A 20942-nucleotide genomic window follows, 5' to 3' on the forward strand; every position below is an offset into this window, starting at 1 on the left:
AATGTCACGTTTCGGTAGTCACTGCACGTTTTCGTTTTGTGAAAAAGTCTACTGAAATTCGAGACATGATGTGTTTATTTTAATGTAACTGAAACCATAATCTTTCCCCAACTGAAGTGCTTCTGTTGCTTAAACTCAACCACACATGGGAACCTGGTGTTGCAATTATGCGCTTTGTATGCCCACCATCCACCCCATCCACCATCTGGAAGCTCCGCTGCAGTGAATATATGTTGCACTTCATATATTAAAAAGAAACAAAACCATAAAAAACTGTTGCCTCTGAACATAATCCAGCGATTATGTTCACCACCCCTCTGTAATTGGAAAAACATTTTAGTAATATATGAACTTAATTTCTTGGAGACAGGGTTGTTATAACCTGTCAGCCTCACATTTTCTTCTCATTGCTCCTGTACTGCTCCACCTGCTACTGTTAAAGTTGTGCTGATTTATTGTTTGTAATTATTCGTACATGGCGCCTTCAGTGTTGTGATCAGGATCAGTTAGGTCTTTTTCACATCTTTATGATATGTGAGTTCACTGAGTATTAAATTCATATGGGAACTACTCTCAAGAGCACAGTTGTTGTTTCACCAGATATAACAGTACGATGGGTTGCTATGGTCCATTTTCCTCTGACAGGAGTATTAGTAGCAGAAACAGACAGATAAATTACACTGGCTTTAAATGATTAAATTATACAGACAAGTTATCTTTTCAAGTTTCTAATAGCTTGGAGTTTTATAGACCAAGGCCATCAGAACTGACTGGTGTATGTTCAGAGACGAGTAAACACTCCCCCATTTTGTCTGAAAATGACCTTTTAAATATGTTTTACCATGATTTTTCTATTTCATAAAGCTGAAATCCACAGCCTTCTCTGACACTAATTGCTAATCTGGTGGCTTGTGAAAATTGCGTATCATCTGGATTTTGCAATAAAGAACTGCTGTAGAGCCCCTTTTTTTCTTCCTCTTTTTGTCTGTCTGCCGCTTGTGTGTGTTTTTATGCTTTTGTCGCTTCCCTATCTTATTAGCAACAGTCAGTGCTTCTCACTTCTCTCACTCCTAACACTTGCCTCTCATTTTCATCCAATCTCTCTTCTCTCTCTCCCCTAACACCTCGGCTTTTACTCCCTCTCTCTTCGTTGTGATGTCCCTCCCGCCAACTGCACATTTTTTCTGGCCCTCTATCTGTCCTGTGGCCCCTCTTCATATTCCTTCTATCACAGACTTTGCTCTCTTCCTTTTTCAACCATCCCCAGCCTTTACTCCACTTTCCATCCCACCTCCTTCCTCGAGATTAACCCTCCCACCTCCCCCCAGCTGCTCTGTTTTCCTTTCCTTACCCTTTGTCTGCCATCTGTTAAAAGCGCACATCTCTTGTCATTGTCATTCCTTTCTCTTGCGTTTCTCTATCTTTTGCCTCTTTCTGTCTTTCTCTAATCTTTCTTTTGCTACCTCCCTTGTTTCCTTCCTGGTGCTGGAGGTTGCTGCGCTCTTCAAAGCCCTTGGCTGAGAGCAGTAGATCACAGAGAGGCCTGTGTGAGTGAAAGGTTAATGGATAGCCTTTGAACATATATTGGGAGTGGGGGGTAGGTGGGAGACGGAGGGAGCGGCCTGGGCGGCGTGGCGGTGTGTTCTTTCAAACCTCCCTTTGAAGATGACGCACGCCACTCTGATGTGTCTGTGCCTGTATACAGAGGCTGTGCCTTTTTGTTTATTCATTTGTACACAGCGTTAGTGTGCGTTTGTTTGTGCCCATTTTGTTTGTGTGTTTGTGTTTGCTTGTAGTTGTGTGTGTGCAAGGGCATGTTAGTTTGTGTACATTGATTTGTGTACCGCAAACAAGCTCCTACAGAAAGGGTTGGGGACTGTGTTCCTGTTTGTGCAGTCGTGTGAGCTGCCTCTTTTCTCTCAGGGCCCTACTGGGTAACTTTGAGGCTTTGTAGCCATAAAGGACTGTGTGTGTGTGTGTGTGTGTGTGTGTGTGTGTGTGTGTGTGTGTCTGTGTGTATTTGAAAGCACTGGTGCCTGTGTGTGTGTGCGTCAAATATGTCATATGCTCGAGAATGTGTGCATTTGCTTCTCATGTGTTTTGTGGACTGCAGATTGATAATTACCAACAGCAGCTTACGCTGGCCGCCAAGGGCAGAGAGGGGGAGAGAGAGACAAATGCGGGGAGAGAGAGATGGATGAGAGTGGACGGGCTGGTGGAACGGTGAGATGGGAGTAAAGGAGGTGAACGGAATGGGAAGGGAGGAGGGGGAAAACTGGAGGTGAAGGGTTAGGACGGGAGAATGAAGACATGGAGGAGATGAGGGGAGGGTGAAGAGGACGGGTGGGGAGGGTAAATGAGAGCGTTTCCGGGTGGACAAAATTGGATGAGGGATCGAGGGATGGTGCTGAGGAGAAAAATAAAAAAAAATAAAAAACATAGAGAGAAGAAAACATATGGTATATGTTCATCGCACTGCAGCTCAGTAAGATGGCATACAAGCAGTATACGAGGAATTCAGTGGGGTCTTGATCATGATCCATTTTTTTAAATACGTATAGGTATGAAAAAGTAAAAGTAGAGGAGCACCCAAAACACTGTAGTAACCTGCACGTACTTGCAAACAGATCGATCAGCTCATAAACATGCACAGTAAAAACACACACAGATGCACACACTGTCCACACGCCCAAGCCTTTGGCTGAGCGTATAAGGAGGTTAATTATGTGTCTAATGCAGCGGCAGGGCTGGGCTTTGACACTCATCTTCCCTAACAGGTCTCTGGATGCGACTAGCAACTTTTCCAAATGCACACACACATCTTTTTGACAGCGCACCCTGCGAGCTACTCACTCAGTCTCCCCACTCACTCCTCCACACTTTATCTCTCACTTTCTCTCCTTTTTCTTATCACTTTCTTCTCTTCAGTCTCTCACCATCTTTCTCACTTTCCTGCCTCTGCTCCGTTCTTCCCTCATCCCTGTGGCTGTTTCCCTGCAGCACCTGCAGTTTTACTCCACCACAGTTTTCATATGAATCTAGGTCTGATTCACTGTCTGCCTGGCCTGCCTCCTGTGATATGTGCTGGAAACAGAGAACAGAACAGAATTCTGCTGGGCCTGTAGCACAGCTCCCCTCCCAGGGGAGATGGAGGATATTTTACACCGGGTGAATCTCCTACTTTTTAGGCAGGCTGATTTTTATTTTGGGCTATGTCGTTTCCCCCTGTTGAGGCGCTTTTATTGCATAATTAGACGCCGGGGCCAGCAATGAAGTGGTTTGACAGTATGAGCACGTCTCGTCTCGCCTCCCTCCTCAAGTTTGTGCGAGTGTGTTGTTCAGTGTCTCTGTGGCTTTTTAACCGCCCGCCTTAATCTCTCGACCATGCCTGCTAGTTCCCCCCACAGCAAAGTTTGTCAACACATAGAGTTCTCGAGGTTGACGATGGATGAGGGTTAGGGCTTGTATGTATCCGAATGCAAGAACTTGTGTGTGCGTGTGTGTGTGTGTGTGTGTGTGTGTGTGTGTGTGTGTGTGTGTGTGTGTGTGTGTGTGTGTGTGTGTGTGTGTGTGAGTGTGTGTGTGTGTATCCCATTTCCAGTGGGAGCAAGTTTAATTCTCTTATGAATGATGTAATGTTATGGGCTGTGCTGTAATCCAGTTCAGTCAGAGGACTGGGCTGCTGAGGAGAGAGGCTGTCTGTGGTGAGCAGATCCGAACAATAGAAGGTCTTCTCTCCCACGAATCTGTCTGCCTCATTCCTTTTATGTCGGTGACCTTGTGCCTCTACAAAGAACGGTCGTTATGCTCATCTTCTGCCAGCATTTCGTTTGAAGGTTTCTATCTTTTTCTATTGTTACTCTGTCTCATTTACTCGACCATGCCATTTCTCCTTCCTTGTGTGTTAGCTTGACTCGGCTCCATCACAGTGGATGTGTGTCATTTTGGCGCTGCTTTGTGTTCTGACATTATAGCAGGGCTGGTGACTCCCCATACAGTCACTCTTCATCTCATCTCCTGTCTCCTTTTGCCTGTAGCAGACAGGCAGAGGAGTCAGAGATGAGATTGCATCCTAGCTTTCAGGCCAGCGTTACCCCCCCTGCCCTCCAATCCATACGCATAGACACACGCTCACGCACACGCACACACACACACACACACACACACACACACACACACACACACACACACTGTCCCACAAGCTCATAGTGCCCCCACCCCCTGCACCCTCATGTTAGGCCTTTAGGTTTGTCTCAGCATGTCACTTTGTCACAACTCCTCAGCTTGAAGGCTGCCTGAATGTGACAGTTCTGGCCGCATCGCCTCAGCTTGTCTGCGGTGACAGGCCATGCTCCAGCGAGTCATTACACTAACTCGCAGTGCTAAGTGAGTCGCTAAGATGCAGCGCTAAGATGATAAAGGGCTGTATAAATTGGTCAGGATGATTTTCTGCTACAGAGGGATTCCCATCAGTGAGACCTCTCTGTTCTGTCCAATGACTGTAAAATTACTTGTTCTTCCCCGCCAGCTTTATGAAAAAAAAACTAACCTGAAACTCATGAGGGAGTTTGCTTTTTTAGCCAGTGCTGATGTTGAGGGCATATGTATGCAGTATACTTTTAATACTCCAACGCTGTAGCTGGCCAAAAAGAGGATAATCACCTATTAGCTGTGGTGCATTCACTTAAAGTTCAATTTAAGGACATTGATATAACAAGAATCCCACCTCATCAGCAGGGTTTCTCAAATACTGATACTGCCTGGCGAACATGTTCTCTGGCACTTTGCTTCAGTGCTATGCTAATCCATTAGGAGATGACTGCTGGAACAGACAAAGGGGCTAAGAGGGGTTGATCACATTTTGGCCCACAAAAGACAGTTTGCCAGCCACTAACAAGTCAGCCACAGGGCCACAGAGCTCCACAAGTATAATCTCCTATTGTGACTTAATTGCAAAGTCGCTGGCTACCATGCAAGGCCAATTCTTTTCACTCAATTATTACTGACAAAACACCCTATAGAGCTTCTGCGATAACACAGACCAAGGTCAAACTGCAGGAGATGTTGAAAACAAGGTGCTTTTGTGTTTGAAAGCACACTGCGGCTGATTAAAAGTTATAGGGAATTGAATATAATTAATTCTTTTTTTGGCCAAGTATGTTTCCACAGACAAGGACTGCAGGTCGAGTGTCTATCAATGTGCTTTCACAAAATAAAGACAATACTTAAGTGAAGTGTTTCAATGAGGACAACTCTTTATATATTAAAAATGTGAACTTCTCACAATTTGAAATGTCATCTCTCCTTGTCGGTTTTTACATAAACAAAAGACTTGCTTCTAGCGTTTCTCAAGTGATGGTGACGCCTCTGTGTTGCGAGTCACATCTCTTTATCTCTTCTTATCAATCATGTTGGAGCTTCCTATACATTTGCGTCTGTCTGCGTGAGAGACTTACAATGGTAGAGTGAGTGTGCGAGTGGCTTCTGTAAAATGATGTTCTTGTCTGATGGTCCAAGCATCTATCCACCCTCAGGCTTTAATTACTATGTGAGCATAATGAGTCAAATCTAATCAGTTCTCTCTCTTGCTCTTAATTTGTATGGAGCTTCATTTTTGAAGCCAGCTCTCACACCAGCTGCCCTGGAGTGACACCAGGCCCTTGTCTGTTGTGTGTCTGACCTCTGTCTTTTTGCACACTGCCACGTCCATGCAAATCAGCTGGTATAATTACTAAATTGGCTCATAACATTATCATTTGTGACAATTGGTACCCATTACTTGCAGATGACAGAAAGAAACACAGTTTTATATACCATGGGAGATGAGTCAAACTCTCACTCTGAGGGATTACATCCACCTATACATATGGCTGCTGCTGAGAAAGACACTTTGTCATTCAGCTATTAAGAGTCTGACAGGCTCGACTAAATGGCTAAGTGTGTGTGCGTGTGTGTGTGTGTGTGTGTATGTGTGTGTGCGTATGTGTGTGTGTGTGTGTGTGCGTGTGTGTGTGTGTGTGTGTGTGTGTGTGTGTGTGTGTGTGTGTGTGTGTGTGTGTGTGTGTGTGTGTGTGTGTGTGTGTGTGTGTGTTGTGTCCGTCCGTATGTGTTGGCTAAAGAGACCCTGAAACCTTAATGGATTCCTGCAGAGTGAAGGACAATTGTAGCCCATGGCCAGTCCAAGCTTATCCTCAGCTCATCTCATCTCAGCTCAGCTCAGAGCCAGCCACAGCTCCAGCTAGGCCTCAGGCCATCTGGCTGACACACTACCACACACACACACACACACACACACACACACACACACACACACACACACACACACACACACACACACACACACACACACACACACACACACACACACACACACACAGACACTGATTCCCCCAAGTTAAGTTCCATGCTTGTTTGTGAATACACCATTCAAGAAATCTCTGCATGAAAGTAAAGTGCATCCTTCTCTATTTACACAGTAAAAGCCACCTTAGACCAGCGACTTGTCAATAAGTGGTTGTGTAGGTGTAAAGTACACTGGTGTGGAACATGATACAATATGGGAGGAACAGGGTTTTGCAGTGGTGCCAGAAATAGGCTAGTTATGGTGGTTGCTGCCACCATTGAAGTTTACTGGCTTAGTAAATGTCTGTGTTCAATTATGGCTAAAAATGTACGGTAAAAGCTGCGCCAGAAAAAGAAATGCCTGAAAACAAGATAATGGATTTCATGGATGGACTCAAACAACACAGTAGGCATTAATCTGAACTAGTCAATTTTTTCTAACTATACATCATTGTGATTCAACAGGGTCATGGTATTTTGCTTTAGTCTTTACTCCAAAACAAATCTGTCTTAATAAGAAGCTTCGTTTGACTAAATAAATACTTGGCAGTGAGCTACAGGTGACTTACCAAACAAAACAGTGATTGTAACTAGCTGCAATTAGTAACACTTAGATAAAATGATCACTAGAAATAAAACTGTTGCAGACCGTGGGTTCGTGTGGCGGTAGATGGCCCTGATCAGCCAGAACTATTTACCATGTAAAGTGGGCTTTACTATGTAAAGTACATTTAATGTGTGATATGCCACCTCTGGTGTGAACCAACGTTCCTGTTGTGTCGGTCCTCAGTGAAAGTGTACTAAGTGTGATCACTCCTGGTGGCCCCCTTCACTTTCACCCTCCTCTTGGCTGACTGTGTGGTTCTAATCACTGGCCAGCTGTACACTGCTGTGTATTTACACCACAGGGTAGTTAGAGAACAAGGCCACACACTGGCACTACGCATTGTAATCCCACTGTGACACCATAACTTTGTGGATGTGTGTATGCATGTATGTGTGTGCTGGACTGTGAACATACACACTTCTCCACCCAGTACGTCTGTGTATGTACTAATTTGCTTGTGTGGTTTTTTGCATTTGAGTGTGGACTTGTTTGTCTGGCCTCTCCTGCTGTTTGCATCTCCGTGTGCTTTAATTAGTATGCGCTTTTGCATCTAGGCCTTTGTGATTTGGCACTGGCACTGCATGCTGGCGAGGCATAAAAGATTTGAAGTCTGTCTGAGCTGGTCATTCAGCCTTAATGGCGTTAGTTACACAACTGAACTGAAGTCCCCGCCGCATAAATGGGTGGCATTTAGAAATATGAGCAAGTTCGATGGCAGTGAATCATGTAGCACAGTGCTGTAGAGCATGTCTGGAATGACTGACATTGACATTGACCCAGATAGGCACTCCTCCTGAATGGACAGCGGCTGAAACTTAAGTAGTGCTAGCTCAGTGTCAGGAAGGGAAAACAGCCCCGCTCTGTGGGTTTCAGCATTAACAGTAGTGGGGGAGAGGGGCTGACTCAATGCCCTTGTCTGCTGCTGGGCCCGTCTTGCAGGGGGACGTGCTGTGCAGTAAAAGCCTCAGTTTATAAAGAACTTACCACCCTGTTAAAGTGGAACTAGCACTGGTCTGTTTAGGTTTGACAGTATGCACACCGTCAGCCTAATGGGTCCCATGTCCTTCCTACTAACATTGCAAAAGAGATCTCAGTCAAAGCCCTCTGGTCCGTCAGGACAGCGGACAGCTCCACACCTACCAGCCTGATGTAGCTCCAACTCTTGGGACGTTATTTTCCCAAAAGTTGTTTAGTCAGTTCAGCACCATGGACAGCAGCTCTCACAGTCCCTGGCATGAGACTCTCCACAGAGGAACGCTGGCTGTCCTTCACTTCCAGATCACTCACTCTGTCTCTACTTCTCTTGTGTTTCTGTGCCCCTGCCTCCACCTGAGCTGTAAAGGAAGCTGGCAGCCATTTTGTTACTTTTTGTATGCGAAGCTGAATGCTGAAGCCGTTGGAAAGGTATGCAGTTATTGAGAGAGCTGGAGAGACAATGAGTGTCTCTCTCAGCACCTCTTTGCAGCCCTCTTTCATGCCTCTCAGTCTGGCTCAGCGATTAACCCAGAGTACCCCGCTGTCCCTGCTGACCCTTCTCCACACAGAGCCACAGCAGTACAATGACATGCCTCTCAGGCGGCTGATTACCAGCAGTGGGTGTGCAAATGGTGTACACACCAAAGGTGAAAAAGTACACGGATGCTAATTCTCTGTCCTTTTTTTTTTTTTTTTCCTGCTTGTTCTGTCATTACTTCCTCTCTTGCACAGACTGAATCCAAAAGTTATTTTCTGATGCCTGGTTGAGGTGAAAAGATGCCAGGAAGGAAATAGAGTTCTTTTCTTTTCTGGTGTGTGGATGAGAATGATGAGCTGCTGCCTGGCTGTGTGTAGGAGTTTGTTAACATTTGAATCTCTCACAGTTTGTTAGACAAGTGGCTCAATATCTCGTTGGAGAAGCTGGTATGGCTGCAAATTTGTCGTGCCAATATGTGATCTGGTATCATCCAATGTGGAATGTGGATGGCCAGGCTGTGCATCAACAGGACTGAAATATTACGACTCAGTAAAAGGAAGTCAATAATACCAAATTTGTGTTTCACATCAAGACTTAGAAACCACTTTCATTGCACCTGCTTTTGTCAAACACTACATATAATATTTACAATTAGGTAGAATAATAAAGTGCCTCCTCAAAGTATTAAGGTTCATTGAATTATCAATAACTTTGCCTCTCTCCCTCTTTTTACTCCAGCTCTGAGCCGGTCAATGATGCCCTTCGGCTTGATGCGTCGAGAGTTGGCGTGTGAAGGCTACCCGATCGAGCTGCGTTGCCCTGGAAGTGATGTCATCATGATTGAGACGGCCAACTACGGTCGCACTGACGACAAGATCTGTGACGCGGACCCCTTTCAGATGGAAAATGTGCAATGCTACCTGCCTGACGCCTTCAAGATAATGTCACAGAGGTAACTATTGATCTGTTTAGATCTTGTGTATGTGTTTGTGCAGAGTCGGAGCCTGTTGTTCGCAACGGAAACAAGACACTATTTCACAACATAATTCCTTCAGCGTTTCTGGCTTTTTTTTCTCAATTTTCCTCCTGAGGTGTGTTGTTTGCTCACCTCTGGGCAAATTGTCATTTTGTTGAGTTTTGAAGTGAAAGAATGTAAAAAATACAACCCCGCTGGTTTTTATTTTATGGGTTTGAAAAGATGGGAAAAACTTACAGTAACTGCACTAAGTCTCTGCTGACTAGTGGAATTTGTCTGAGAATTACTTATTTAACAAGTCAATTAAGGTCTAACAAGTTAATGAATTTCTGAGAAGTAAAATGGTGCCCAAATTTAACAGTTTTTATTCCTATTTTTTAAATATAAAGGAGCAGTGCCTTAACTTTAGTCTATTTTGTTTAATCATTGTTTGCTTCAGGGGTTGTATTTACTTCAAATCATACAAAAATTAACTTAACAATTTGTTCAGGGTTATCCAAACTTTTGCATACAGATGTATCTCGTGTGGAATACCCAAGTCAGCATCCTTTTTCTGTACAGAGCACCGCTGCATCCTGCTGAGACATTTGTGTGTTTGCTGGTGTGTGTAGTGCATGAGTGGGTGTATGTTTAGGATCGTTGCAGGAGTATTTGTAGGGCTTCCTACAGCTGCTCTCTTGTGTTTGCTTTCAGCATCTGCTTCCTCTGAGCTCAGATCAATGGAAGCCCTTTCCCAGCTATCCATCACGCTTGTAATGGAGGCACAGGGTACAAGTTGGGGATGAGCGCAAGGGAGGGAGGGCAGTAAGAGGGGGTTGAGGAGAGAATTTAGGGGGGGGGGGGGGTAAAGGAAGAAAAAAGACTCCTAGAAATGATGGGATGATAGAGTGAGTGCAGCAGAGATTTCAGATATGAAGGGAGAGAAAGACTGCACTGTGGAGGAATGCTCAAAGCTGGATCGAGAGGGATTATGTGTTTAGAATGACTGAGTACATGCGAGAGCGGAAGTGTATTTTTTCTTCTTCTTGTGTGTATGTGAGTCCGCAAATGTGAGAAGGCATGCAGTGATGCGGTTTAGACGTAGGTATTATGTGCATATAAATGTTTTCCCAGTGCATTGTGGTGTAGCGTATTTGCCTTAGCCCCCCCTCGTCCTTCCCTGTTCTCTCACCTCTAATTGCTCCCACTCACAATCCCCCAGGAGAGGAGGCTCTGACGTCACTCACCCTCTCTCTGCCTATTCCCACCCTCCTCGCCTCTCTCTATCCTTCATCCCACTCCTTTTCCCCCGTTCTCCCTCCCTCTCTGTTTCGCACCTCCCCTCGGGTGCAGCTGTCACATGATCTAGTCTAGTGTGAAATTACTCCCTTCCCTACCGTTCCCTCTGTCTTGCCGAGCCTGAAGATGTTTTTTTTTATTTATTTATTTTTTTTATAACACTCCTCTTTGTCTTTCTTACAATGGCACTCGTCATTTATTTTTTGTATCACTTACTTCCACCCTTTTCTCTCTCTTCTCCCTTCCTACCCCCGCCTGTCTCATCTTGCAGGTGTAACAATCGCACTCAGTGTGTGGTGGTAGCGGGGTCAGATGTGTTTCCAGACCCCTGCCCAGGGACCTACAAGTACTTGGAGATCCAGTATGAGTGTGTCCCCTACAGTGAGTACTGAGACACCGTCACCCCCTCCCCGCCTCCCCCCCTCCTCACCCCATTCACCACCCCTCCCATCCCTTTCTCTACCCCCAACCTGAACCTCTTGCCCCCTCTTCAACCCCTCAAAAAAATAAATAAAAGAAATGACATTCTTACACTCACATGCTCTCTCTGGATCTTCTCAACACAATCCAAACAAAACAGGACAAGACTTTTACCCTCACCTACTCTCTCTGTCTCTCTCTTCTTTCTCTCTTCTACACTGCACAGGCACACACATGCACACACTCACGAGCACTAAACTTTTTTTCCTCATCAACAGAGTGAAGCACCAGTAGTTGAGAGGGATTTTCACATGGGGGAAGGTGCTCCACAAGCACAGGGTCCGATAAGCTCTTCACGCACACCCACTGCAAACACAGGGTCAGCCCTTATTGGCAATCACAACAGTGTAGCACACACCGCCCCACACTCATGCACTGATTAACCCAGGGGCATGTGACTGCCTTTATCTGGTGGCAAACACCTTTGCTGTCCCCCTGACTTTCCAATAAAAATAAAAATTGGGCGCAGTGAGACTTTGAGGCAGGAGGTGTTGTGTGTAGGCTGCACCGCACAATACGAATGTTAACACAAACAGCAAAGGCCTTATTTCAGACCACATGACCTGGAGCGCCACACGTTTTAATGTCCCCATGGCAACAGCTGACTTCCTCACAGCGCTGCTCCAAACTCTGTGGCAGGTGTGACGCACACACACACACAGTCTACCTCACACTTACAAAAGGGGGACACACAGTTGCTCTCTTTCTCTCTCGCTCTGACTCTTCCTCTCTGAGCAAGCATGTACACACAAACAAGAGCACACTCACACCGCCAAAGGAGCAGACACAGCAAGGATTAAATCATGTTGTGTTGATCCTCGCTCATGTGAAAATCTCCGCTCAGCCTCCCCTCCTCCCTCTCATGTATTATTACTCTCAGCATTGATCCCCTCACTGTGCAGGAACACCTGGCTGGAGGGGAGAAACAGTGGCACTCCCCTCCACTGGGCAGAAGCAGAATTGGGATTCAGGAGAGGGTGGAGGGAGGTATGAGGATGTTGGGGTCCGGGAGGGGTGAGGGGTCTTATCGGGGTGTGGGGATGTTTCATTTATCGGGGTTGGGTATCATGGGATGATTGTCTCTTTTTCCTCAGGTGCAGATGTTGTGGTGAAGCCACCGGACTGGGACCACGCCAAGCTGCTAACTTCCTTTTCTCTTCTTCCTCCTCTTCATCTCTTCTCTCTGAGGTCTCTCAGTCATGCTCACTTTACCTATTATCTCTCACAGTCAGCATCGCCTCTTTTTTCATGTCTCTTCACTCCTTTTTTCCTGTCCTCTGCTCCTCTCTCTTTCGATCTGCGCTCCAAGTAAATCTTCAGTCCTGTTACTCATTCTTCTTCTATTTTTACTCTCTGTCCATCAATCTACCACATCTTAGCTTTCCATTCTATTCTGTTTCTTCTACTGTCTCTGTTTTTTTTACAGGTATATGCAGCCATCCGGGAACATCTAAGCACCTTCTTTCAGCCTGTGCCTTTCCTCTGCTCAGTGCTTTTCTGCCCTCAGTTTGCCTTGTGAGAGACTTTGTTGAGTCAGGTTGCAGCCTCAGTCACAGATAAGAAGAAGTTGGGTTTCTTGCATTGGGGATTATTCTGTTAGTCTGAATCTTTTCTTCACAGCCTTCCAAGTGGCAACAACTGTTTTTCTCAAGTGTTCTCTACCCTCTGTTCCCCTGCCTTTCAGTCGATGTCATTGGAAGTCACATTGACCCTCTACAATGGTATGACTTTGCTTGTTAGTCCTCTGATAGTCTCAAGCCGTAGCTTGGTGTCCTGTATTGTATTGTCCATAGAGGGTCACGTTAGCATTGCTTAGTAGTAGCCACTTTCTTCTCTTCATGCATTCTAACCTTGTCTTTTTCCGTCTGAATGCACAAGGGAGCTTGTTCTCTCTCTGCAAGGCAATAAAAGGGATGATTAAATAGCTGCTGACTTGCATTTTTCCTCCCCGTGTTTGGAAAGAACTTTGTTGATTGCGTCTGAAGTATGGCGCGGCTTCGAAAATTGGAAGCTGATCCCTCTGATGAAAAGTCCCGCCAGACAAAGAAGAGCCAATTACCCCTGTCCTCTGCCACTCTCCTCCACCGTAGGAACGCTAGCATGCCATACTCACTCACAGCCACACAAAAATAGAAACAAGTATGGATACAACGGGTATGCACACAACTCACTGCGGGTATTTGTGCCCGTCTGATAAACTAAATACGACCTGACACATTCTGACTCAGAGCTGAAACTGTTCATCCCAAAACCTAGTCACCATCGCACCACACGCCACTCAACTCGGCCACTTTTAATTACCAGGAGAGGGGGGCGCGTCGCTCTCCTCAGTTCTGCCTCAGCAGAGATTTGTCAAGATTAATTGAATTTGCTGCTACTAATCGCTCTGGTAATGCCCCATCATTCACGTCTGGCTGGGAACGATGGGCACTCTGGTATCATCCAAGGCCGACGCATGTTTTTTTTTCTTTGGTTGTCTCGACAAAAAAAAGCGAACAACTGAGAGATGATATGTAGAGGTTGTATGTCATAGCAGCCGAGATGGTGTGCAGCCGTTTTGATGGCTGTGTGTGATGTTTGCCTCTGACAGGGTCCTCCATGTGAGTGGCGCCTGTGTCACACGGGCGCCATGTTGCCAGTCACCTGAAACGGCAAGGTGACAGCCAGAGCCGAGCTGACACACACACACACACACACACACACACACACACACACACACACACACACACACACACACACACACACACAAACACACACACACAACTCTGCCCAGCTGAGCTCAGACATGGGTCCAGAACATGTGTGTGCTGTTGTGTATGGCATCGCCTTGGCAAAATACAACGTCTGCCAACAAGTCAAATCATATCTCATCGAGCCAAAAATCCCTGCAAGGCCTCCCTGTCATGTAGCATTGTTTTTGGCCATCCGGAACAGAGCAAGACAAAATGGCTCAACTGAACTCTCATTTCATACTGTCACAGCCTGCTGTAGCCTGCTGGATTCCATTAAGACATCACAGATCCATGGATACAGCTGCAGCATGTGTTTACTGCAGTGAAAACCTGACACTGCAGTCTTAACACAGATGTACGTTGAGTCAAAGTAAATCTACCCCACAAGAGAACTCTACCTGACCCTCCTCCTTCTCCAGGAGACAGTGCTACATCATTATTGATCCCTAATGCTCTCCGTGGAGAGCATCCATGCTAACCAATCCAGGGCCATTAGACCTAGTGTTGAGCCTCTGCCATTTAATCAGCTGTGATTTATCTTGTTAATATGCACAAGGTACAGCAGGTAGCTGTACAGGTTGTACAGTAGAGATTTTGAGCTTCTTAGCTTAGCTCCATATCCTCCACTTTTCCATTCACATTTTGTTACTCTGCCACCGTTCACTATAAAATTGATTCTCCCCCTCAAATGTATTCAGCGCTGCCTATTCATTACGAGACATTGCTTTTTGGACACAAAGCCGCTGGAAATGATAGTTGACTTGTCGGGAAGAGTTTGTCAGTAAAAGGAATAATGGCATTGTAATATGACAAGTTTTCAGGGGAGGAAAGGAAACACTTTGATGTAGCTCAAAATGAAATTCTATTAATATGTATAGGGACACCATTAGACGTGGGACTCATAAATGTTTAGTGAATGAGAAGCAAGAGGCTGTGCTCGGGCCACGAAAAGGGATGACTCTTTACCGTGAGAAATGTAAAGTGTGAGAAGGGGAAAACAGAGAGGGGAGAGAATGAGCACTGTAAAACAGACAGAGCAGGGTAAGTTGTCCCGCAATGCCCTTAAGAATATGTGTGTTTATTTGAGAGTGTGTGTTTTCTAGCTGTACTCATTAGTGTGGGAGTATTTGATAGGGTTGTAGAGAGCACTGAGCAGAGTGATTAAGGTGGGAGAGGGCAGTGGCTTATTTCTCAAAAGAGCCCTGAAAGAGAACTGTTGAATGAATCAGACAAACAACCAAGGTGGCCTTAAACTAACCTCCGGCTCACTGTGAGGACAGTTTGATGAGTTTCTGTCTCTTTTCTCTGTGTGTGTCCTCAGGAATGCGTGAGGATCTTGTGTGTGTCTGTGCTTTCTGTCTATTTTTCAGGACAACCCAAGAGTAGAAGAAACACAAGTCAACACAAGTCTTCCTTTTTTATATATATATATATATATTGTCTTTCTGCAGCATTTGAAGAGATTGTATTTCCCTTTCTCTCTTTCTCCCTCTTTACATACCACAGCTATGCATCATACATCATTTTCCTCCTGCTTAGAAAAACATACACAGTGGTCCATTTAGAATACATCATTTATCACACCATCTTTTAAGGACTGTAGCCTCACACGTGGAGAAGCTCTGCGGTCAGTCGGTTCCTCAAACCTCTGGAAAAGCTCCATACGTTGGAGCTCTGCTGATTTCTGGTGTCGCCATGCACCCCCTGCAGCTGCTACAATGAGGATGAAAGCTCTGGATGCTCCGTGGTCTCTCCCTCCCCTAACCTTGGAGCTAATGATTGCACTCGCAGCTGGTGGCTGGGATGTAACACTTTCTTGCCACTACCCCAGCTTCACAAGACTCGCACTCGTTGCTCTGCCATGTTTACCCCTCTAGGCTGAAAATGGATTCCATTCCCCAGGTCTTCATGGAGGTTGTTTGTCCACTTTGATCTTGGCATAGGATGATAAATGATCAGTGTGGCTACTGATACTGATGCTGCCTCTGCCAAGGTGCAAGGCCATCCCCCCCACAGCTCAGGCTGCTGCTGCTGCTGCTGGTAATGGACCTTTCTTCCTTTTGATTTGATATTTTGTCTCTTTAAATCTCTGTCTCTCTCACAATTTTTTTTTTTTTTTTTTACGGGCAACCCTGCGAAGGTGTCGTGACAGTTTCACAGGCCTCCCCGGGGACATCAGACTTCCCCTGACACACACACGACAATCACGCTCGCGGCGGGGAATCCATCAGCCTTGTGCCTTTTGACACGTCTTTTCCCGAGAGACATGAAGATACTCTGGTATACCACTTGTGCCTCAGCAAACACATAGGCAAGGCGAGTGCCAGCGCTGTAACATGAACGGCAGAGATGGGATCCTTGCTTGCTCCTCCTCTATTCTCCAGCTGCTCACGGGCCTCCCCAGACGCTGCGACACAAACAGGTTCCAAACAGCGTCACAGATATCGAGGGAACCACGCCTCACCTGCTCGTGTCAGCTCAGGCCTTAGTGTGACTCAACAGACAACCTATTGATTTGTGTGTGATGAACCCGCTGTAGACGTTTCTCTCATCTCTCTTTTGTCTCTACCCTCTATTTTTTACCCCCTTCCCCCCGACTGTGTCTTTTGGTTTCTGTCTGTGTTTCTGAGGTAGCCCACTCTGTCAAGCCCTCCCTTTCCCCTGTTGTTTGTTCTCTTTTTCTTTGATGAGCCAGTCTCGGCCAGGCAAGCCAGCAGCTCCCCATTGATTGGATGGTCGATGGGTTGAGTGTTTTTGCAGCCTTCTATAGCAGGCATCCTGACTCTGTAAATTGAGCAAAGCCAAAAGCACCGCTTTCTTCAGATCAAGGGACCGCTCTAATGTCAACATAGACTGCGCTTTGCGAGAGAGAGGTTTTCAGTGATCTCTCTGAATACAACTGGACACAAATAGAGACATATTCATCACCACCTTTCCATCCTCCATTCCTCTACCTCTTTCTCTACCTTTCCCAACTGTTTGTTTACTTCCACAGCCTAAAAGAACGATGGCACCAAGAGGCTCCTCCTTCGTTTCTCTCTCCACCAGGTTTCCTGGAGCTGCACTTCTGGCAAAGTGGGAGGGAGAGAGAGAGGGATTTTGCAATAAAATGGGTGGAGGTGGGGTCGAGAGTGTGTGGTTGGGGTTGGATTGTGTTGTTGGGGGGATTATTGATAAATCTGAAATGAAATGGAAATGAATTTAAACCTAGGTCAGGCCATTTTCCCCTTCTCATTTTCCATTTGAGCCATCCTTTCTCTGAGTAGCCAACCATAACACAGACAGATAACTTGCTTTAAAAAAAAAAAAAAAAAAAAAAAAAAAAAAAAAAAGAGAGAGAGAGAGAGAAAGGACAGCGTTTTATTTAATCTAAATTTTCTCTTTTTTCCTGCACCTGTTTTTCTTTCATTCTCTTTACTTTCACTCTCTTTCTCTCTCTCTTTCTCTCCTTCTTGCTGTCTTTCTCCTTTATCTTTCTATCTCCTTCTTTCTCCTTTTTCCGATGCTTGAATAGAAGTGGATCAAAAAGGTAAAGACCACAATGAACATAACAACCACAGCTCGCCCCTTCCTCCCTCCTCCTCCTCCCTTGTCTCCCTTCCTTCCCCCATATTCCCTCCTAACCCAGCACCTTGTGTAGTGGTCATGTTTGATGTTGATATCCCTCCCTTTTCTTTCTATCTCTAATCGCCTCCTCTGCCCTTCTCTTTCTATCGCTCTTTGACTTGTAACCAAAATTCTAAAATCCTTCTAGATTTCCTCCTTGGTTCTGATGACATCAGCCTAACCTGCACTCATGCACGCACGCACTCACACACTCACTCACTCACTCACTCACTCACTCACTCACTCACTCGCACGCGCACATGCGCGCGCACACACACACACACACACACACGCACACACACACACACACTCAAACTCAAAAGGGCATCATGGAAGGTCAGTCCAGTATCTATGAGAGATAAAAACAAGAAATTAACTTCATTCCTTTCCTGTACCAAGTATCACATCTCAACCTAAATGTACAGACAAAATATATTCTTATCATTTCATAGATAGCAAATCTCTCTTTTAAATCATTTTTTTCCATCCCTTTCAAAAAAAATTTCGTCTTGTCACACACTTGACAATAGAATTTTTTCATTATTCAGATCTCAAATTCACATTTCTCAAGTAGTTCCACTCATTTTGCTTTTTGCAATTTGCCTCTACCTACAGATCTAAGAAAAAACGTTCTCCTCTCTCTCTTTACATTATCTGACTGTTTCTTTTCTCCATACTCTCTCTACCCCTCTTTTTTAATTTCTCAGGACCAATTCAGAGTTTGTTGTTGCTGTAATCCCAAAGCAAAAAAAACATTGTGTTACGATATAACAGTAACTGGGCAAAGTTGCTGTCAGATCATCGTTATATCCCATTTCCAGGTTCTTCAGTGTCCTCTCTTTCTGTCTCGGTTCATTTTTGAATCAATCACACTTCCATTTAACTCCTTTTCTCTCACTGTCCCCTTACTTATCGCTTATTTTTCTCTGTTGTGTTTCACATTCTCTCTTTCTCTTGCCTGTCTCTGATTGGTTTATCTCTCAGATCACATCTGGCCATCACAAGCAACTGCAGGCTCTTTTGAGCATCTCTTACACTTCTATCCCTTCTCCTCTCTTCTCCCTCTCTACCTCTTTGTACAGTTTGTCACTGCCACCTCTCCGTTTTCTTTATTGCACAATCATGCGCAGTAGCCCCCATCGCCCTCCTCCTCCTCCCTCTCCCCTCCCCCCTTCTCCAAATACCTATCCACATCAGTCCATCCCTTATGGTTCCTTATGTGTTAACAGAGAGGGGAGGGGATAAGGGAGGGAGGTGCGTCCCCTGTAGGGAGCGCTTCAGGTCCTTGTAATGGCTTCTCTGATGCAGCCAAGCCTTGCCACAAGCACTCGTAAAGAGCCCCAATCAGCATGGCCGGGGACCTCAATCACAAGCTTCTTAAAGAGCAAAGATAGACCTGACCCATATCCAAGGTCAAACTGAGTGAAGTTGCCATCATTTCCAGCTTTCCAATGAGCCTTAACTCCCCCTCTCAGGTCCCCACCCTCCTCAACTCTCTCTTAACCCCCTACTCACATCTGTCTCAGTCTCAGCCATTTCCCTGCCTGGCACCATGGCTACATCCATATGTTGGGAGGAATTAACTCCTATAGAGGTTGCCATTAACTGGTTTATGGACCCCCTTGTCTGTCGTTGTGTCCGTGGCTTTTCATTAACATGGATCATTGTCTCACATTTTTCTCCCACCGCAAGCAGCCATTTTAACTCTCTCCCTGCTTGCGGGTGTAATAGAAAGCTACAAAACCCTCCTCCTCCTCCTGCTTCCACCTCACCCAACTGGTTATATTTTTTTACTACTTTTCCTCCCACTAACACAAAAATGAATACCCCTCTCCTTTGTCTGCACTCGTGCCCGTGTCCACCTTAATCCATTCCTCCACTGCTGCTAAACACACTTCCTTTCTCTATTTTTGGCTGAACTGATATTCCAGACTTGTGTTTTGCCCGTGTCTGTCAAATTAATCTTCACTGATTGATCAGCTGATTGACAGATTGGGTTCGGGATGACGTGCATCGCGTGGTGATGATGTCACTGTTCAATGAATGTCCAACACTCTGTCAACCTACCTACTGTCAGGCTATTTTAAGACTATGTCTACGACAGCCGACCCTACCATCCCATCATTCCCTTCTTTCCCTTTTCTCACCCTTTTTACTGACAGTCTAGAGGGGTACATTACCCACATCCTTATGGTATTTACTTTATCACTGCTGACTGGACCAAACAAGTGTTTTTCTAACCTTTGTTAGTTTGTTTACTTCCAATGGAAAAGAGGCCGGAGAAGAAAGCAGTGTTAGTGTACTGTGGACAAGCTCAGTATGGCTATGAAAGGTGGGACCAGTGAGCTCACAAGGACAGAACCATCACTCACACAAACAGCTCTCTACATGTGATTTAGAAAAGTGAGAGAGAATGATTGAGCAACCACTGCATTGTGTGACAGGAAAATACAAAGAATGGCTGTGAGAGGAGAAAGAGAGGAAAAGCGGTTGCTATAGAGACAATGAGTCAGGCAGCATCCCCTCATTAGGAATGACCCACCACACACGAGCACAGTCATGTGACCGAAGCAGTGCAGACACCCTTTTTAGTGGCACAGGGAGATAGGGACGAGTGCGAGGAGTGACTGTACATGTAGAAGTCCTTGCATTGTTAGAGCCAGAGTACAGAGAGGTGAGTGAGTGAAGCAGGTGGTCATGAATATAAAACACAGCAGCTGGTTTCAGGACTGTTATGGAGGAACAGTATCTCTGGGAGACCTGAGTCAGAGCAGGGGGGAGGGGGACGACTCAGGGCGGTGGCAGGCTAGGCTAATGTTACAGGCTTGTTGTTACCCTACCTCTCAAGCCCCAGTCAGCCAGTATAGGGTTTGCCTCTCTTTCAGCGACTGTATTTGCAGCCTGTAGCCTCTGCAACTGTGTCCCGATCAACTTTCCTGTCACTCAGTGTCAGCGTCACTCTGGGGCAGATAAGACTTTGCTTTCAACGGTGGCTATCTCTTGGTGTTGCTTGGTTGCCGCTTTTGGTCTCAGTGAAGGGTATTCTCTGGGGTGAATGTTTGGGTTGATAAAGGTGCCAGTTTGACACCTGCCTCTTCCAAAGTCTGGACAGTGTGTTTGTGCATGCATTGTCTGAGAGTGTGTGTGTGTCTGTGTACGGCTGTTTGTGCTGTATTGTGTTTTTACTCCCAAGCCCTGACCCCCTTGTAGTCTAAAAGGAAGCGGAAACACACGGGGAGACCCTGCCTCCTCCTTCCTTATTTCTCTCCTCCTTTCTGTCACTATTTGTTACTCCTCAGCAAATTAACTCACTCCTAATTCTCATTTCACAGGAAATAACCTATTTACTCTCTCTTACTCCACTCCTCTCTCTCCTCGTTTGCACACACGGAATACGCTCACATCCTTCTTCACGCTTTCTTCCCTCTTTCTGCTTCTCTATCTCTCTGAACACATGCATGCCCACAC

At 45.6% G+C, this 20942-nt stretch overlaps 1 protein-coding gene across 2 annotated transcripts in view; it reads left to right on the top strand.

The window, feature by feature from the left end:
• The window catches only part of adgrl1a (adhesion G protein-coupled receptor L1a), an 88050-nt gene that overhangs the window by 41278 nt on the left and 25830 nt on the right, over positions 1-20942 (top strand). For both annotated transcript variants that reach the window (XM_069148912.1, XM_069148911.1), the window contains 2 exons: positions 9141-9354; positions 10928-11037. In XM_069148912.1, coding sequence (XP_069005013.1) covers positions 9141-9354; positions 10928-11037 — 324 coding nt within the window. The remainder of the gene's footprint in view (positions 1-9140; positions 9355-10927; positions 11038-20942) is intronic.

The sequence above is a fragment of the Embiotoca jacksoni genome, unplaced genomic scaffold (genome assembly GCF_022577435.1).
Source record: "Embiotoca jacksoni isolate LCO1_2020_lvr unplaced genomic scaffold, fEmbJac1.0.p SCAF_15, whole genome shotgun sequence".
Taxonomy (NCBI): Eukaryota; Metazoa; Chordata; class Actinopteri; family Embiotocidae; genus Embiotoca; species Embiotoca jacksoni.